The 19,520-nt window shown below is 40.4% G+C and overlaps 1 protein-coding gene across 1 annotated transcript in view; it reads right to left on the bottom strand.

The window, feature by feature from the left end:
- Positions 1 to 19,520, bottom strand: part of LOC126252796 (drebrin-like protein) — a 209,349-nt gene that overhangs the window by 62,899 nt on the left and 126,930 nt on the right. Inside the window, exons 8-9 of the mRNA XM_049953733.1 lie at positions 6,081 to 6,136; positions 1,529 to 1,622 (exon numbers count right to left, since the gene is read on the bottom strand). Of these exons, the coding sequence (XP_049809690.1) occupies positions 1,529 to 1,622; positions 6,081 to 6,136 (150 nt within the window). The remainder of the gene's footprint in view (positions 1 to 1,528; positions 1,623 to 6,080; positions 6,137 to 19,520) is intronic.

Genomic DNA, 19,520 nt, shown 5'->3' with positions numbered 1-19,520 from the left:
TGGTACCATTGGATGCCCCCTCCAAGACAAACAAATTGGAACTGCAAATTTTTTTGATCCGATTTGTAGTTTTCGAGATATTTCAATGTGTTCAGTTGAAACGAAAACCCTGCATATTCATTTGTATGTTTATTAAAGGATTGTGTAAAAATTTACATAAGTGGGCAAAGAAAATTTCTAGATTTTTGGTAACAACACTGAACAACTTGTATTTACATAACATAGAGTATAGATTTTAAAGTTTTTTGCTCCTGTAGGTGTTTTCAAGCTGATGTAGGTTCATTTCGAGTGATGTGTATAAGCATGTGCATGGCAGAAGCTGAGTTGGCAACATTGCCACTAGACACCTTTGCTATTTTGAAAGATACAACCAAGGTGACCAACTCCAGCACTTCATATGTCATCTGTTTCACAATGCCGTAGACAGTTTCCAGTAAAACACTAGATTTTACTGTGTGTCATTGATATGTATTTCCAGCTTATTTTCAGACGTCTTCATTTGTACAAACCTTTTAAGTCTTGTTTAATTCATCCTTTTGGATCCGTATTAAAATTTAAGATTTGCTGCCCCTAAAAACCTGGTGCCCTGGGCAGTGGTACACCCCCCCTCCATACCTCTTAGAGCCAGATCTGGAAAAGAGGAAGTGGTTGGAGGGAGATAGCAAGTGGAGCAGGAAAGCCTCTCAAGATGGACTCTGGAAGGAGGGAGACAATAACCATACAGACATTACTTCTACAACTCTAATCGGTTTTCGTGCTTCTTACTAATAGCCACCTTAACCACCAGGCTAAAATGGTGATTGAGGACTGTAGTCTTTTCAGCCCACTGGTATTATTATTATTATTATTATTATTATTATTATTTAAGAATTGTAACCATATTTCATTAAATATCTTCTGTTAAACGTAAAGCATTATCAGAAAATTGTGCAGGCGTGACAGCACTTACACATCCACATTTAAAGTCCCCTTTGTGTGCATGAGTGATTTCTAGGCATCATTTGTTATAGCATCAAATTTTGTTTTCTTTTTCTTTTTTTCTTGTCTGATGTGTTTCCTGCTATGTAAAGTCTCATACATGTATCCGAACACAGTGAGTAAATAGATAAAATAAGATTATCCATCATGGCCATTTTAGAGCATGTGACTGTGTGTTAATTGAATATAAACACAGATAACTTTGACCAGTCAATTTTGAAGTATTTGTTGATCTCTATAAACTAGATTCCAACCTTTTCTGACTCACCATCAGATGCGGTATGCAGAAGTTACATACTTAAAAGTGACTAGTTGGATTTAACTGCGTTTATATTCAAAAACAGAAAATTTTATTCACACTTGATACACAGAGTCATAAATACATAATACATTTAAATGAAATGCTAATGTAATGACATATTAATGAGGAGTGAGTTTGTAATGACAGGTATTTTTATTACTCATATGTATATTCACTTCTATATAGGGCTTTTACATTGTTTAGCAGAAAAATTCCATGCTTAAAAGCAAAAATGTGTAATTTAGCTACCTTGCCAGTTGTCTAAGTTGGGGTTTGTGCCTGCCTCCTGAGGAAGAAGTTCTGTAGGAGACTCTTGCTCGAACTGCCTTGGTGGAGCTAGAACCTGCACAAAAATACACATCAATACAGGCAGAACATAAACAAACAAACAAACAAACAACAATGTATGAGCTATATATAGTGAGTGATCACTGACATAGGAATGATCTACAAAATCTGTATGGGACCAACCTTTTAAGATATTACAAAATCAATAAAAGAAAAACATTTTTTTCGTACATATCATTCTATCATTTTTCAAAATGTTAATCTTTAAAATTTACATTCTTTTGTATGTCTTTCAATCAATTCCAGAAGTTGTTTTTCAACAGTGTAAATTGTCACAATGAAGATAATTCAATGTCTAAAGCTGTATTTCCTAATTTCACTAATGACTTAACCAAAAAACTATTGAATACTGTTCAGCATTAACTGTTGTGTAAACTTTTAAAGTAGCAGCCATAAAATGACCAGTAAAATCAAAGAAACAAGCAACCATTTTTTAAATGTGCTTCATGAACAAATTACTTTTGCTTGTTTCAGTTGATCTTAGAGTACCTGAGCAACTAACTGCTGCTTAGTTTCCAGCTCATACAAATAAGTCCTAGTTTTTATCTTCTGTTCAGTTTTTCATTTTGTGTCAATTCACACAAGTCCGTACTTGAAATTTGATCAAACTGTGTGCACTCCACTGGGGACAGATCTTTTGACAGCTAAATACTCATGAAAAGTCAAACGTGGTGCAGTCTTTGATATATCTGTCTCACAGTAAATCACATGTCAGGCCTCTTCACTCATGTTGTGCAAAGCATCAATATTTTTTGGAACAGCAACCAATTCTGGTCAACTGTGTTGATATTCGTAGCTGATGCAATGATGAGGTGATGAAATTCTGCAAACTAACTGTAAACCATCTTTTCTATAGTGATTGATTACTCCATGATTGTCACTTACCTTTGTTGTAATGGGATACTTAGTGAATCACATTTTGATTTCACAAGGGCTGCTCTACTGAGGAAGCAGTTTATGCATTCACTGTGTGAGTAGTAAAATTTTTATGTAGTAAAATATAACCAATTGTGAACTTTTGTGTGCGAGTTATCAAAGGAATCTGATCGTGTCAGTCATAATATTCCATTGGAAAAATTCAGTCTTTATCGCATACTTGTTAGCATGTGCCTGGTTTAGTTACTATTTTAGAAACAGAATTCAAGAAGTTACCCTAGTGTCGATTTCTTTTTCAGGTAGAAACAGCAATTGCTATTACGCAGGGTTCTATCATGGGCCCATTACTGTTCTTGCTCTATGTTAATATTCTATCATTTTATTTGAAAGTGAGGTGATTTTTGTGTCTTGATGACACATAGAGTTATCATGATGGGAGCTATGCACCTGGTAGGGTCACCCATGCCAGACTGATCAGCAGGTGAAAGACCAGACAATGAGTAGTACTACCAGGGGGGCCCTGCCTTGGGAATATGAGAGTGACAACCACATGGCCCCTTACCTAAGTTTGACATTGCTTCCAATTACTTGTGTCAAATTTCTTTAGTTTTCTTTCATATTTGCCAATTCTTGTTTTTTTCAACCCCAATGGTATTAGCTTATGAGGCCTGAGGGCATCTTTCATGTTCATTCTCTAATCATATCTTGAAGGTGTAAGAGGATTATCCCAATAGTGGAGAGAGCATCGGAGCCTAGGGGACTAAACCCAAATGAAGTTCGTGTAAGCTCAGAAGTGCTAAGGTGGCAGGCCCTCCTCCAGGCACTCATAACACAGCCTGTGGAAAAGTACATTACTGGCAGAAACTAGAACAGCCTTGGGGCTTGGAATGTTAGATCAGTAACCAATAAAAAAAAAAAAAATGAATTAGTAAGACTGTTGAAAATTTTGGGTGTGGACCTGCCTTTATCTGTGAAACAAAACATAAGCTTCAGGGTAGCAAATATTTGGAGGATTATACATGCATCAAAAAAAGTTTTGCATCACCTCAGTTCTGAGAGTTCTGGAACCTGTACAGAAAATTGGAATAGAGATCAACATAAACATTATTTCCGTTCTTTTTAATGCTCATGAAGACCACACATTGCATGTTGTACCACCATAGAGCGAGACCTTCAGAGGTGGTGGCCCAGATTGCTGTACACTCCGATACCCCTAATACCCAGTAGCATGTCCTGTTGCATTGATGCATGCCTATATTCGTCGTTGCATACCATCCACAAGTTCATCAAGGCACTGTTGGTCCAGATTGTCCCAATCCTCAACGGTGATTCGGTGTAGAGGCCTCAGAGTGGTTGGTGTGTCATGTCGTCCATAAACAGCCCTTTTCAATCTATCCCAGGCATGTTTTTTAGGGTTCATGTCTGGAGAACATGCAGGCCACTCTAGTTGAGCGATGTCATTATCCTGAAGGAAGTCATTCACAAGATGTGTATGATAGGGGTGCGAATTGTCGTCTACGAAGATGAATGCCTCCCCAATATGCTGCCGATATGGTTGCACTAACGGTCAAAGGATGGCATTCAGGTATCGTACAGCCATTACGGTGCCTTCCATGACCACCAGCAGCATACATCGGCCCCTCATAATACACCACAAAACATGAGGGAACCTCCACCTTGCTGCACTCACTGGACAGAGTATCTAAGGCGTTCAGCCTGACCAGGTTGCCTCCAAACATGTCTCCGATGACTGGTTGAAGGCATATGCGACACTCATCGGTGAAGAGAACGTGATGCCAATCCTGAGCGATCCATTCGGCATGTTATTGGGCCCATTTGTGCCGCGCTGCATGGTGTCATGGATGCAAAGATGGGCCTCGCCATAGACGTTGGGAGTGAAGTTACACATCATGCAGCCTACTGCGCACAGTTTGAGTCATAACATGACGTCCTGTGGCTGCACGAAAAGCATTATTCAATATGGTGATGTTGCTGTCAGGATTCCTCCGAGCCATAATCTGTAGGTAGCAGTCGTTCACTGCAGTAGTAGCCCTTGGGCAGCCTGAGCGAGGCATGTCATTGACAGTTCCTGTTTCTCAGTATGTCCTCCATGTCCGAACAACATCACTTTGGTTCACACCGAGATGCATGGACACTTCCCTTGTTGAGAGCACTTCCTGGCACAAAGTAACAATGCGGATGCGATCGAACCATGGTAGTGACTGTCTAGGCGTGGGTGAACTACAGACAACACAAGCTGTGTACCTCCTTCCTGGTGGAATGACTGGAACTGATCGGCTGTCGGATCCTCTCTGTCTAATAGGTGCTGCTCATGCATGGTTGTTTACGTCTTTGGGTGGGTTTAGTGATATCTCTGAACAGTGGACTGTGTCTGGGATACAATATCCATAGTCAACATCTATCTTCAAGAGTTGTGGGAACAAGTGTGATGCAAAACTTATTCTAATGTGTATATAATATTTTACAGTGGGGTGGCCCAGCAGCAGACAGACAGCAATTGGCCCTTTGCTATATAAGTACCCACTCTTGCGCTATTACTCATTCACTGAGACATGTGTTGCCATGTGCATCGTTTGCTCCTCTGGCATCCTACTATTTACAAAACTATTTTAAATGTTGAGATTTCCTTTAATATGAACGTTGTTACTATTATAAACATCGGCCATCACAATTTTGTGGTGGCTGGATTGATTTTGCATTGGCTGAAGTTCAAGCTGGTCAAGCTCAGCTTACTGTTGCTATTGCTTGTCTTGATTCTGCATTACGTTCATTGACTATGAGATTGGAAAATTTCCCTCCATCTGATTTAATTACACATCCAACATTTTAGTAAAGCAAGATGAATTTTTCTACAAGGACTGATATTATAATAAAAAGATGTTAGAAAGAATTTTGCTGGTATGTCTAAAACATCTAAGAGGAATGCTTACACTAACCTGTGTCTATGCCCCAGAGGAGGGCAATGCAGTAGAATTGGAACAATTTTATAAAAAGTTACAAAAAGTGGTTAACATATTTGCAAATACTTATCCGACTGTCATAATTGGAGATTAATGCAAGAATAGGCAACAGATGTGTTCCTAATTGCTTAGGTTCTTTTGGAGAAAGCATAATTAACAATAATGGACAGATGCTAAGAGATTTTGTAAGTTCTAGTGAACTTAAGGCACAGATATCTTTTTTAAGAAACAGGATACACACAAACACTAGTTTTAAACTTTTAAAAACACAGCCCACACAGTTTTAGTCTGTGGAAAATACCCCATCTATAATGAGTGAACTTTATTTAAAAAAAAAAAAAAAAGGATGAAAGTGCCAAGTTCTTCAGTGTGCATATTCCGGAAACATTAAACTGGGAAAACCATATAGCAGATCTGCTAAAACATTTAGGTTCAGTTACTTTTGTCATAAAAATAATTATCAACTTTGGTTCATCCACCGATATTTATGCAAATAAATCTACAACCAAATTCAAATATGGGAATATGGTACACAATATTATAACACTAACATGACTGTAGAAAATGTATACACCACATGTTGGCAGTAAACGTACCTCTTCTTGCACAGCCTCAGATTTAAACATTTCTGGGACTTTCACAGGACTCTGCTCTGAAAAAAGGAAACAGAAGTTTTTCTGAAAATATATGCAATGAACCTCTGCTGTCTTTAGTGTCTACACAGACAAAAAGATGACAAAATTTGAAGCTGAGGTAAAATATACAAAATTAGGTTTTTTAAATGGTGGTACACACACACACACACACACACACACACACAACACACACACACACACACACACACACACACACACCTAGCAGCTCTTGGTGGTGATGAATTGTTATGTTCTTCAAATAAGACTGGTTGTGAAAACATTCCTATTCAATAACATTACATGTAACATTTGGATTGGTACAAAATTGTACTATTTCACGGCATACGAAGTTGTGTGTGTGTTTTTTCTCCCCCCCCCCCCCTACAGAAATATTTATTGTAATCACCTAAACAGGTAATTCTATAAAGTGAGAAAACAATTGAAAGCCCTGTGTGTTGAAGATGGCTAGATTTTTAAGATCTACACTAATAGTAAATCCGTAAAACTGTCATGTCTGTCTGTCTGTCTGTCTGAAGACACCTCTAGAAAACCACTAGATGAATTTTCATGGGGTTTTTGCAGGTAACTTGAGCATAGCCTGGGGCAATGTTTGGGCTTTAGTTTGTCAAAATCAGATCATGGAGCAAAGATATTGTACTTTAAAGTTTCACTAAATTTTTCTTGTCTGTCTGAACATGCTAACCTTCAAAATTACTAAGTGAATTTTCATGTTGTTTTTGCAGGTAACTTGAGCATAGGTTGCGGCACAGAACTGGCTTTGTTTCATCAAAATCTGATCACAGATTTAAAGATTTCTTCGGTTTTCTATGTGTTTCTCCGTTTGAACATGCTAATCTCTTTCTTGGTGTTTTCAGAGGAAATCCGAGTGTAGCTTGGGACACCATATGGTTTTGTTTCACCTAAATCTGATCACAGAGAAAAAAAGATATCCTAACTGAAAGTTTTATGCATTTTAATTTTATAAATGCGAAAGTAACTCTGTCTGCTAAACTGATTTTGAAGATATATGGTATGGAGATAGCTTGAAACCTGAAGAAGAACATAAGCTACTTCTAAAACAGCTTGTTACTGTTTGACTTTCAATTTTTATCATATTTGTAAAAACGTTTTTATTGGCTGATTTGTGCTGTGTGACACGATTCACAGTAATGAATACAATACTTATACAATCTTCACTATATTTAATCCATATGCCCACAATATTTTCTGCATAATGTACACATTGTATACTGTATACTCACTTCAGTAGCAAGGTGCATAGGTGCGCGCTCCTTCCCATGCCCCTCTGTACGCACTGCTCGGCAGCAATACTGTGCATGTTGATTCATTGTGCATTCAGACAGCAGGGGAGGGGGCGAGAGGGGCACACATCATGAGCTATGCGTACCCAAACAGGTAGACACATGCAGGCAGCAGATGTTATTGCATGTACAGTAGCTTACTTACTTACCATCACTCGTCACAACAAAGCTACTGATATGTGCAGTTGCACATAACAGTAAGTCACCTGTAGTCAGTGGAGTAACATGTTACGAGAAGAGAACTCTAGTTACTAGTTATGAGTGAATGCTACAATGGATTGTGCAGAAAGTGTCACTGCTTCTTACGCAACGCTGGTCGCAGGTTATGCTCCAAAAACGAATAGTAATACTGTGCACTGACGGTCTGCCTTAGAGGAAGGTATTGCATTAGGATAACATCACCACAGTCGTACATGAGAATCACCATATTAGACTGCTCCATTCACACTATCGACTCTGCTAACGGTATACTATGCCTTCCACATCACTGGCAACGGGTTCTACACAACACTGGTGACTACATTGAAGGACAACGGGTTCTACACAACGCTGGTGACTACACTGAAGGACAGTAACAGGTGAAAACATGTAACTCTTTTGTGTTGGTTGTGAATAAATAGTTGCCACTATTTAAGTTCTGACCTCCGTACTTTAACTCATCTTGAATTTCTGAGACATTACATCAATATATATCTAAATGTATCTATCACATCTAGGGACCAAAGTTCAGCTTAGTAATGAATAAACAAATTGTTTTCCAGCACTATTAAACATCCACACAGCAAGTAGGTCTGCTAGGGTGCTTTCGTGCCTTGTAGACATTCTGTATACATCCTATTTCATGGATTTTATTTACAAATTATAACAACCTCGAACAGTGGGATGCTCTCACCTACTACTAAGCTATTTATGCTTTTACACGATCATCTTTTTTTCTGACCTTGAGGAATAGGTGGAATACGTGCCTCTCTGTGAGCTACAGGTTACACGTCAAACTGAAGCTGAGTAGTGTAGGAGAAGTGGACAGTGCCTTTTTCAGTCATTGTTTTTATACTAACATGCAAATATAAAGTATTCTGGATGCAATTACTATTATATTGGTTTGAGTAGATTAGTGCCAATTTACAATCTGTCATTGGTATACTTTATAGAAGTAGTCGGGAGAGGCAGATTGTGCCTGTTGACATATAGCTTGACTCATTACATATCACTGAAGGATATACTTAATGGCAGGATTTAAGGAACACAATGTACGAATGAATGAATGTACAACCATCTTTGTTAGTAGGACATTTAGAGCATGCTATATCTATGCTTCACTGTACTGTGACAGATCCAAAGTGCACTATGGTATATCAGGACACCTGCATTTCGCATCCTAAGTTTATGTTCTCCTGGTTTTAACACACTTTGGCTTGAATGATAATATACTGATTCCCAAAGGGACATAGTCATAATTTCATTCCTGAATGAAGGATGAATTGCATCAACCCCAGTAGTTACTCTTAATATAGCTCTCTTATTATCTGCAAGGATGACATTAGAACAGATTATGAACAACTCTTTCATGTGACCTTTAGAATCCAGAAGACTTCTCAGTCATCTTCAGCATTTGTAAATGTAATTCACTTCAACTTTCTTCCACAGAAAATTTTAATAGAAATATATTTTGCAAGTGAAAAAGCCTACCACCCTATCTGTTAATGCAATATCATCCAATAATAGGATAAATGGGTATTTCAGGCTTGCCTTACCATTATAGTGTGTCCTTTGTTGTAGAATGTTAGTTTAGGTTAAGAGGTATCAATGTCCTCCAAAGGTGATATATCCAGGAGAATAGCGACCCTCAATGGAATGTTTTAAGTCTTCAAAATTTTCCAAGAACCATTAACAGCATACACTGAGGTGCAAATAGTCACGAGATAACACCTAATATAGTGTCGGACTTACTTTTGACTGGTATAGTTCAGCAACTTGGCATGGCATGGACTCAAAAGGTTGTCAGAAGTCCCCTACAGAAATATTGAGCCATGCTGCTTCTACAGCCATCCATAATAGTGAAAGCGTTGCCAGTGCACAATGTTATACACAAACTGACATCTCGATTATGTCCCATAAATGTTCAATGGGATTCATGTGGGGTGATATAGGTGGCCAAATCATTCGCTCAAATTGTCCAGAATGTTCTTCATACCAATTGCGAATAACTGTGGCCTGGTAACACGTTGTCGTCATCTGGAAACACGAAGTTCATGAATGACTACAAATGGTCTCCAAGTAGCCGAACATAACCTTTTCCAGTCAATGACCAACTCAGTCCATTCAATGTAAACACAGCCCACACCATTATAGAGCCACCAGCAGCTTGCTCTGTGCCTTGTTGACAACCTGCTTCAGTCCATGGCTTCATGGGGACTCTGCCAGGCTCATACCCTACCATCAGCTCTTACCAGCTGAAAACGGGACTCATCCGACTGTGGTTTTCCAGTCGTCTAGGATCCAACTGATATGGTCAGAAGTCCATGAGAGGCACTGAAGGCGATGTCATGCTGTTGGCAAAAGTACTTGCATTGGCCACCTGCAGCCATAGCTCAATAACACCTCATTTCACTGCACTGTCCATTAATGGACATGTTCGTCATCCATCCCACATTGATTTCTGCAGTTATTTCATGCAGTGTTGCTTGTCTATTAGCACTGACAACTCTGCAAATGCCACTGTTCTTGCTTGTTAAGTGAAGGTCGTCAGCCACTGTGTTGTCTATTGTGACAGGTAATGCCTGAAACTTGGTATTCTTGGCACATTCTTGAAACTGTGGGTCTCAGAATATTGAGGTGCCTAATGATTTCCGAAATGGAATGTACCATGAGTCTACCTCCTAGCTCCAATTACCATACCGCATTCTAAGTCTAAACTGCCATAGTGTGGTCATAATCATGTGGAAAACCTTTTCGCATGAATCATCTGAGTTTTCAGAACAAGAAGAGGAATGGCTCCAGTGGTTGTCTCTGTTTGAGGCACATCTACTAGCACACAATGTGCCAGGTACTGAGAAACTTCCATATCCATTAACCACGGTAGGAAGTGGAGTGTTCAGCTTAACTCAGAAGTTGTTTCCAACGCCACTCCTAGTGAACTTGCTTACGACCAATTGGTTGAGTCACTAACTAATTATTATGACCAACAAATGAATGTGGTAGCAGCTAGGTATCAATTCTTTAACCGCAAAAAATGGCCAGAACAAACTTATTGTGAGTGGGTAACAGGTTTGCAGGTATTACAAGGAAATGCAAGTCCAAATGTGCTTGCAGTGCTTCATATTCAGATGTTATGTTACATGATCTGATTGTGTACAATGTCCCTGATGTCAAACTCAGAGAACAGATTCTGAAACAGTACAATCCATCATTTCAGCAGGTATAGCAAATACTAGATCAGTACAATTCCGGTGCCCTGTCAGCCGTTAAATTTGAGCAGCCAGCTATTTGCCAGGTTGAGTCCCTTATTTGTGATCGGCCCACTCGGAGGCAGCTTTCACTGGCCATGTCGAGTAAACAATGCTGCACGCCACATAAGCTGTTCACTAAACAGGCTGTTACACAGACGAACAGAACTAAGTCTTGCCCTTGGTGTTATTCAAGGCACAAATGCCAAGACTGCCCCTCCCGACAAGCTCAGTGTTATGCTTGTAGTCAGAAAGGAAATGTACAATCTGTATGTTTGCCAGGGAACAAACATAAATCTGCAAGAGGCATTAGCAAAACTAGCAGGCATGCAGTTTCTTCAGTGATACACAAGTTGAACAAACTTTTTGTTCATTTACTTCTTTGTGGGAAAAGTGAAATTTCAGTCGGACATGGGTGCCTCTGTTACATTGCTGAATCATAACACATATGAACTGTTAGGTTCCCCACGCCTGTGTAAAACTGGCACGCAACTGACAACTTATAATGGACAAAACACTCCCTTTTTTGGAGAGTGTACTTTGCCTACCATGTATTGCTCACATATGCAAACAGTTTCTTATACAGTGCTACAATCACATGGGTGTGAGAACATATTTGGTCTTGATTCTTTTGATTTGTTTGGCTTTAATATTCAGAACAATGTGTTGTCAGTTTAGCTAGCTTGTTAAAAGAATTCCTGGAACTCTTTTCAGAAGGTTTAGGTAAGGCTATCAATTTTGTTGCACCTATTACTATGAAAGACATAGCTCAGCCAAAATTTTGCCGGGCCAGAGCTGTTCCCATTGCAGTTCTGGCCCAGCACAAAGTTCGGCTGAACATAAAGAATTGCAAGATAGCGGAGTTATTGCACCCATATCAGCTAGTCAATGGCCAAGTCCACTGGATTTGCTCCCCAAACCTTCAGGTCACATTCGCCTCTGTGTTGACTTCAAGTCTACAGTCAACCCACATACTGTGATTGATACCTATCTGTTGCCACGCCCAGAGGATCTCGTGAACAAATTAGGTGCTAGGCACTACTTTTCAAAAATTGATTTGCGCGACGCGTATCTTCAAATACTTCTAGATGATGAATCTCAAAAAGTGTGTGTAGTAAATACTCATTTGGGCTTGCTTAAATATTTGCATTTGCTTCTGGCAGTGCTTCCACACCCACCATTTTCCAATGGTATTTGGAACAGCTGACTGCACAAGTACCAAAGTATTCAAACTATTTGGATGACATTGTCGTAGCAGGTCGTACACATAAAGAACATATTACAAATTTGCGTGCTTTGTTTTATGTGTTATTTGCGGCAGAACTAAAGTGTAGACTGGTCCAGTGCGATTTTTTTTTAATCTATTGTTTTTGCATCAAAAGTCTTGTCTAAAGCTCAGTGTAACTATTCACAAATTGAGTCTTTCTCAATTTTGGCTATTGTGTATGGTGTCACCAAATTCCACCACTATTTGTATGGCAGAAAATTCTAATTAGTAACAGATCACAAGCCTTTGCAGTCCTTGTTTCATTCGATGAAACTGGTTCCTGTACGAACTGCCCAAAAACTGCAAAGATGGGCTTAGCTGTTGTCTCAATACAAGTATGAGATTGTGTATCGTCTAACGGCTAAACATGGTAATGCGGACGCACTTTCACATCTTCCATTTAGCACTGATACAGACTTTGATGCTTCTGCTGCAATTTGTTGTCACATTGATGCTCAATATTCTGAAATGCATCAATCTTTTCCGCTGAGCTATAGAAAAATTGCACAGGTCACGGAAGTTGATTCAGATTTCAACATTTTGTTAACATACATTCGCACATCTTGGCCTCATTCCTTGTGTACCATAAAGAACTCTGTAGCGCACCAGTACTTTGCTTGTTGGCATAGCCTAGCTGTTCAGAAAGGAGTGATACTTGTTCAAAATGACTACGGACAGTCACATGTGTTGATCCCTAAAGATTTGCAAAAAGAAGTGTTGCAGTTACTTCACCAAGGACACTGGGGGATTGTTCGTACGAAACAGTTAGCATGTCGACACTGTACTTGACAGGGTATGGACACACAAATAGAACACATGTGTGGGAAATCAGTCCGCTCCGCCACAAAAATTCTCTGCTTGGCCTAAGTCACAATTGCCATGGCAACATGTGCACATAGACTTCGCAGGACCTTTTTGGAACTCTTGCTGTTTGATTGTGGTTGGCTCATATAGCAAATTTCCTTTCAAAGTGCCAATGAACTCGACAATGCCACATAGCACAATTCAGGTGTTGTCTTCTATTTTTTTAATGTCAGACAATGGATCTCAGTTCACCATGAAATGAATTTGAAACATTCTGTGAATGCAACGGCATACACCATCTAACTAGTGCACCGTTCCATCCACAGTCAAACAGTGAAGTGGAATGTTTTATCAGAACCTTCAAGCAGGAGATGGCCAAACTTCACTCCACACTCAATAGGGATCAAGCATTTCAACTGTTTCGCGCCTCCTATCATTCGCACCCATGAGATGGACCACCTTTGGTGGAATTGCTTCACGGCCGCTGCCATCGGACACTGCTCCACCCTCCTCAGCATCCAGCACCACAGGAAGGCCACAAGTATCGCTTTGCACTGCTTAATATTGTCTTTTACAGGGTTTTTAGTGGCAGCAGATGGTGGGTGCAAGGTGAGATCGTCGTCAACTTGGCGCTTGCATTTATCTTGTTTCCAGTCCAGGTGCTTGCAGCGCTGACATCAAAATCAAATTCGCGCCTGTCATATGCACAATGATCTTTCAATGCCCCTTCCCCCAGATTCACAGATCCAGAGGACAGCACAGCCACGGCAGCCACCAGAGGGTGTCATCATGACACCGCGGGATGACCCCACGAAGACGGAGCCTCCGCCTCCTCTTGTCCTACTGATGGAGCTGGAGCTGCCGACATTGCAGCAGTCACTGCCTTCTTCATCTGGTTCATGGCAACAGGAGGTGAATGTGTATCCTTCTGGTCATTTCCCAGGGAATGTTTCCACCAGGGTGAAGGCCGGATGGCAGGGTATGACTGGAAGCTGGAGATCCCCTGCAGCCACAGCTTTCGGTCGAGCAGTGCGCCCACCCTCCTACCTCCCCTGCCTGATGGTCCGTCGCTTTGGGGGGGGGGGGGGTGGAGGAGGAGGAATGTTATGACCCAACAACAAGTGCTAACATAAAGATGAAGAAGAAGAACGCAAGAGCAGAAAGGGCTGTGAGATGACGTCAGCCAATAGCATGCTGACTAGGACATCACCACAGCAGGAGCAGCCTCTGAAGAAGACTAGAAGGGTCGCTCCTGCCAGCCTTGGCCAGAGTAGAAGATGGACATTAATAGAAACCATGCCTTAGAAGAGAGCACTATGATAGCAGTTATTAGTGATCCACAAACTGTGTGACAAATTTGCATGAACATTCTATATAGCAAAGGACACTGATTGTTTGCATATCACCCATCACTTGCGACACTTTCTTGTAAACCAAAGTTAAGCATTGTCAATGTACTTAATTGTAATAAAAACCATTAATGTGATTTGCTTGAATTGTTGTATAGCTATCTGAGAATGCAGCATCCTTTAGGAAACCTATAAGAGACGAGTTGGCAGGGCCCCACACATTCGTTTCAGCTCTCTGTTTCTCTCACTGTACCTGTGCCTGCCCCTGTTTCTTTTTTTTTCCCTTACTTCCTAGACATAAATTTGTACGAAGACTGGGTTTCTTTTAAACTGAAAAGCCAACGAAACTGGTACACCTGCCAAATAACATGTGGGGACCTTGCGAGCATGCAGAAGTGCTGCAACACGACATGGAATGGACTCGACTAGTGTCTGAAGTAGTGCTGGAGGGAGCTGACAGAATGAATCCTACAGGGCTGTCCATAAATTCACAAGAGTATGAGGGGAGATCTCTTCTGAACAGCACGTTGTAAGGCATCGCCGATATGCTCAATAATGTTCATGTCTAGGGAGTTTGGTGTCCAGCGGAAGGGTTTAGGGAGTTTGGTGGCCAGTGGAAGTGTTTAAACTCAGGAGAGTGTTCCTGGAGCCACTTTGTAGCAGTTCTGGATATATGAGGTGTCATATTGTCTTGCTGGAATTGCCCAAGTCCATTGGAATGCACAATGGACATGAATGGATGCAGGTGATCAGACAGAATACTTTTGTACTTGTCACCTATCAGAGTTGCATCAAGGCGTATCAGAGATCCCGTATCATTCCAACTGCATGCTCCCCACACCATTACAAAGACTCCATCAGTTTGAACAGTCTCCTGCTGACATGCAGGGTCCATGGATTCATGAGGTTGTCTCCATACCTGTGCATGTCCATCTGTCTGATACAAATTGAAATGAGACTCATCCGACAAGACAACATGTTTCCAGTCATCAACAGTTCAACATCGGTGCTGACAGGTCCAGGCAAGGCATGAAGCTTTGTGTCATGCAGTCATCAATGGTACACGAGTGGGCGTTCAGCTCCAAAAGCCCATATTGATTATGTTTCGTTGAATGGATCGCACGCTGACATTTGCTGATGGCGCAGCATTGAAAGTTACAACAATTTGCGGAAGGGTTGCACTTCTGTCACACTAAATGATTGTGTTCAGTCGTTGTTTGTCCCGTTCTTGCAGGATCTTTTTCTGGCTGTCGTGACATCGTAGATTTGATGTTTTACTGGATCCTTGACATTCACGGTACACTCATGAAATGGTCATGCAGGAAAATCCTTGCTTCTCTGCTTGGGGATGCTGTGCCCCATCAAAGTGCGCCAACTATAACACCACATTCTAATCCACTTAAATCTTGATAACCTGCCAGCAGTAACCGATCTAACAACTGTGCCAGACACTTGCTGTCCTACATAGGCGTTTCCAACCACAGTGCTGTATTCTGCCTGTTTACTTATCTCTGTATTTGAATACACATGCCTATACCAATTTATTTGGTGCTTCAGTGGATACCTGTGTACGAAAGCATACACACATGTATCATTTCAAATCTCTTATTCATGCAAGTCAAACTGTGAAAAACAGAAAATGTGCTAATAACCCAGCTGGTGTGTGCCCTAAGAGCATGATGACCATGTCCATCACCACCACCACGACTTGCATTACTTCTGATGAGCAATTATAGTACACCAGTTTATAAATTATTACAAGCACAGTCCTTTTAGGTCCTGTTCTTGAACTCATTAAGTAGTGAAACGAAAAGGTTAATTTTTTTAAAATCCTTCTTATGTGCTTAGGAACATGCATAATCCTTCCTGTTGTTATTTTCTGTGAGAACTTTTTGTTTTAAAATCAACCGGAAAATGAAATTCTTGTGTTCAATGATACACACTTATTTGTGATTCTGGTTTAGGGTTTGATAAGTTATATCTCTCATTTTAGTGGTATGTTTTATAAAAATATAGAACCAATAATTTTAATTTGTTTGTGCTTTTGTGCTAATGTATTAATTTATTTTTAGATTTTCTGGGTCGCACTTCATTCAATATACACTCATGAGCCATAACATCATAACTACTTGCTTAATAACTACGAGGGTGGTTTGAAAAGTTCTCGGAACGGATTAGAAAAAAAGTACTTACATGACTGAAACTTTATTTTTCAATATAGTCTCCTTGTAGATTAATGCACTTGGTCTAGTGATGTTCCAGTGCCTTGATCCCATCTCGAAAATGAGTTTCCCCCAGGCCTGCAAAATAGTTGTCAACTCTGGCCATCAATTCTTTGTTTGAAGTGAATCTTCGTCCACCAAGAAAAAGTTTCAGTTTTGGGAAGCGATGGAAATCTGATAGAGCCATATCAGGTGAATAAGATGAGTGTTGCAACAACTCATACCTTAGTTTGTGTAATTTTGCCATGGCAACATCACGTGTGTGTGGGCATGCGTTGTCTTGATGGAAGATGACTTTCTGCATTGCTAAACCTGGCCTTTTTTCGCATATTTTTTGTTGCAACTTGTCCAGGTGGTTAGCATAGAATTCTCCAGTAATTGTTTGCCCAGTGGGGAGATAGTCTATGAACGGAATCCCCTTTCTATCGCAGAACACTGATGCCATGACCTGTCCTGCTGAAGGAATTGTCTTTGCTTTCTTTGGTGGCAGAGAATCAGCATTTTTCTACTGCTTTGACTGTTGTTTTGTATCTGGGGTATAGTAGTACACTCAAGTTTCTCCTATAACATTGTTCTGATATGTCCATTCTCATGCGGTTTTGATCCAGAATCAAGAGTCGCAGCACACATCTTGCAGATAATTTTTTCATTTCTAATTCTTCAGTTAAAACATGATATACCCTTTCAGATGACATCTGACAAGCGTGAGCAATTTCACGCACTTTCAATTGGCGATCCTCCATGATCATTTTGTGCAAATTTGCAATGATGTCTGCAATAGTGATACATCTTCGCCGACCACTGCGCAGATCTTCATGTAAGCTCTCCTGACCAAATTTAAATTCATTTGTCCACTTGGCAACAGTTGAATATGAAGGAGCAGAGCCCCCCAGAGTATACTGGAAATCAGCATGAATGTGCTTTGCTTTCATACCTTTCTTTATGAAGCACTTAATCACTGATCGAATCTCAATTTTTTCCATCTTCACAAATCACTATGCGGGAACAACAACAGAGCCACTTCACTGCTGGCACGTGTTTACAGGCAATGAATACCACATGAAAAACTCATTGCGCTAGCACTGACCTCTCATGGTGAGTCGAAGAATTTTTCAAACCACCCTCGTATATAGCAATAACTCTGCATGGCATGAATTTGGACCAACATGTGTTCCACTGGAGTCAGGTCAAATGAATTTGGTGGCCAAGGCACCAACACAAGTTCACTACCTTACTTCTCAAACCACTGTAGCATGATTCAGGCTTTGTGACACGAAGAGTTATCCACCTGAAAGATTCCCTTACTGTCAAGGAAGGCATCAAGCATGAATGGATGCAGATGGTTAGCAGCAATATTCACGTAGTCCACAGCTCTCTCGGTCCCTTTGACTACTACCTCATGTCCCATGGGAGCAAAGGTGAATGTTCCCTAGCATAATATTGCCACCGCTGTATCGTATTCATGGGTCACTGCATGTTTCAAGCAGCTGTTCGCCTGGATAACGTCACATCCAGATACAACCAGTGACCTGGTGATAACAAGAAATGTGATTCTTCTAACCAGCTGACATATTTTCATTGATTCACGGCCCACTTTCCATTATCCCATCATGTTCACTGTAATTGTAATTGATGGTATCACTGAGTCAACATGGGAACAAGCAGGGGTCACCTGCAGTGTAACACTATGTCCAACAATGTGTGCTGAAAGGTGTCCTCTGAAACACTTTTGTTTGCACCAGCATTGTATACTGCAGAGCTCACCACCTATCCTGCTTTACAGAGTAGGCATGCATGACCTCCACATTCTGTAATGAGGTGGTTTTGTAGCTCTTCAGTCACTTTCCACAGATGTTCACAACAGTGGTACATGAACAGTCAACCAGCTTTGCCATTTCCATGATGCACATTCTCAGGTGCAGAGCCATAGCAATCTGTCCTTCACCAAAATTACTTATGTCTCTGGATTTCTCCATTTGCAACCTTTACCATTAACAGGATGATCCCCATTTGTCCTTGTTCCTCTTATACACTTTCCTTACTGTGTTAAGTGCTCGTAATGTTACGAGGTGGCATTTAGTTTCACAGTGGGTAGTGGTCACATGTTTTGGTTCAGCAGTGTATATTAGAATACTGTTTTGGTTAGATTCTACGTCAAGACAAACTAATTGCCTGTGTTGAATTGGAAAAGCCACAAGCTACACTTACTCACCTCGAGGATGGGGATCTGTGACAGTACAGCACAATCTAAAATTTTACATTATAACAAGCTTCAATTTACACAGCAAAGTTTGCCTGCTTATACTTACACAAAGCTAATACAAGAGTGGTTTGACGAGTCTGGTAAAAAAGCAAGAAAAAAAGTTTTTTTTAAAAAAAAAAACAATTAACCTTACTTCTTGACACAGTCTACTTTGGGGGGTACACACTTGGTCTAGCAATCGTCCAGCTTTTTCTTTCTATCATCATAGGTTCTGTCAAACACTGCAAAATACTCATTGACTGCAACTATTACTTCCTAATTTGATGAAAATTTCTTCCATTCAGCCAATGTTTCAAGTTAGGAAACAGAAAGCAGTCACTTTGGGTTGAGGAACTAACTGAAAGCTCAATTCATGCACTTTCGCCATCATTATCACTGATATATGTGCTGGTGTATTATCCTGGTGAGAGCACTGTTTTGCATGACACCATTGATCTTTTATCAGCAAATGCAAGTTTCAAATGATCCAACAATGAAGCATAATAAGATCTGGTTATGGTTCTGCTTTTTTCCATGTAATCTATGAGGATTATTCCTTGGAAATCCCAAAAAATACCGGCCATCACCGTATCAGCTGAAAAAATTGCCTCTGCCTTCTTCGCTGCACTTTCATCAGCCTTTGACTGCCATTTTGACTCTGGTGCACAATTATGGATCCAGGTCTCAACATTCAGAAATCAGAATGAAAAGTCGTGTGGAATGCGACTAAACATCGGCAGACATCATTT

The sequence above is a fragment of the Schistocerca nitens genome, chromosome 4 (assembly GCF_023898315.1).
Source record: "Schistocerca nitens isolate TAMUIC-IGC-003100 chromosome 4, iqSchNite1.1, whole genome shotgun sequence".
NCBI classification, from domain to species: domain Eukaryota; kingdom Metazoa; phylum Arthropoda; class Insecta; order Orthoptera; family Acrididae; genus Schistocerca; species Schistocerca nitens.
This window is presented reverse-complemented; position numbering and strand designations above follow the sequence as displayed.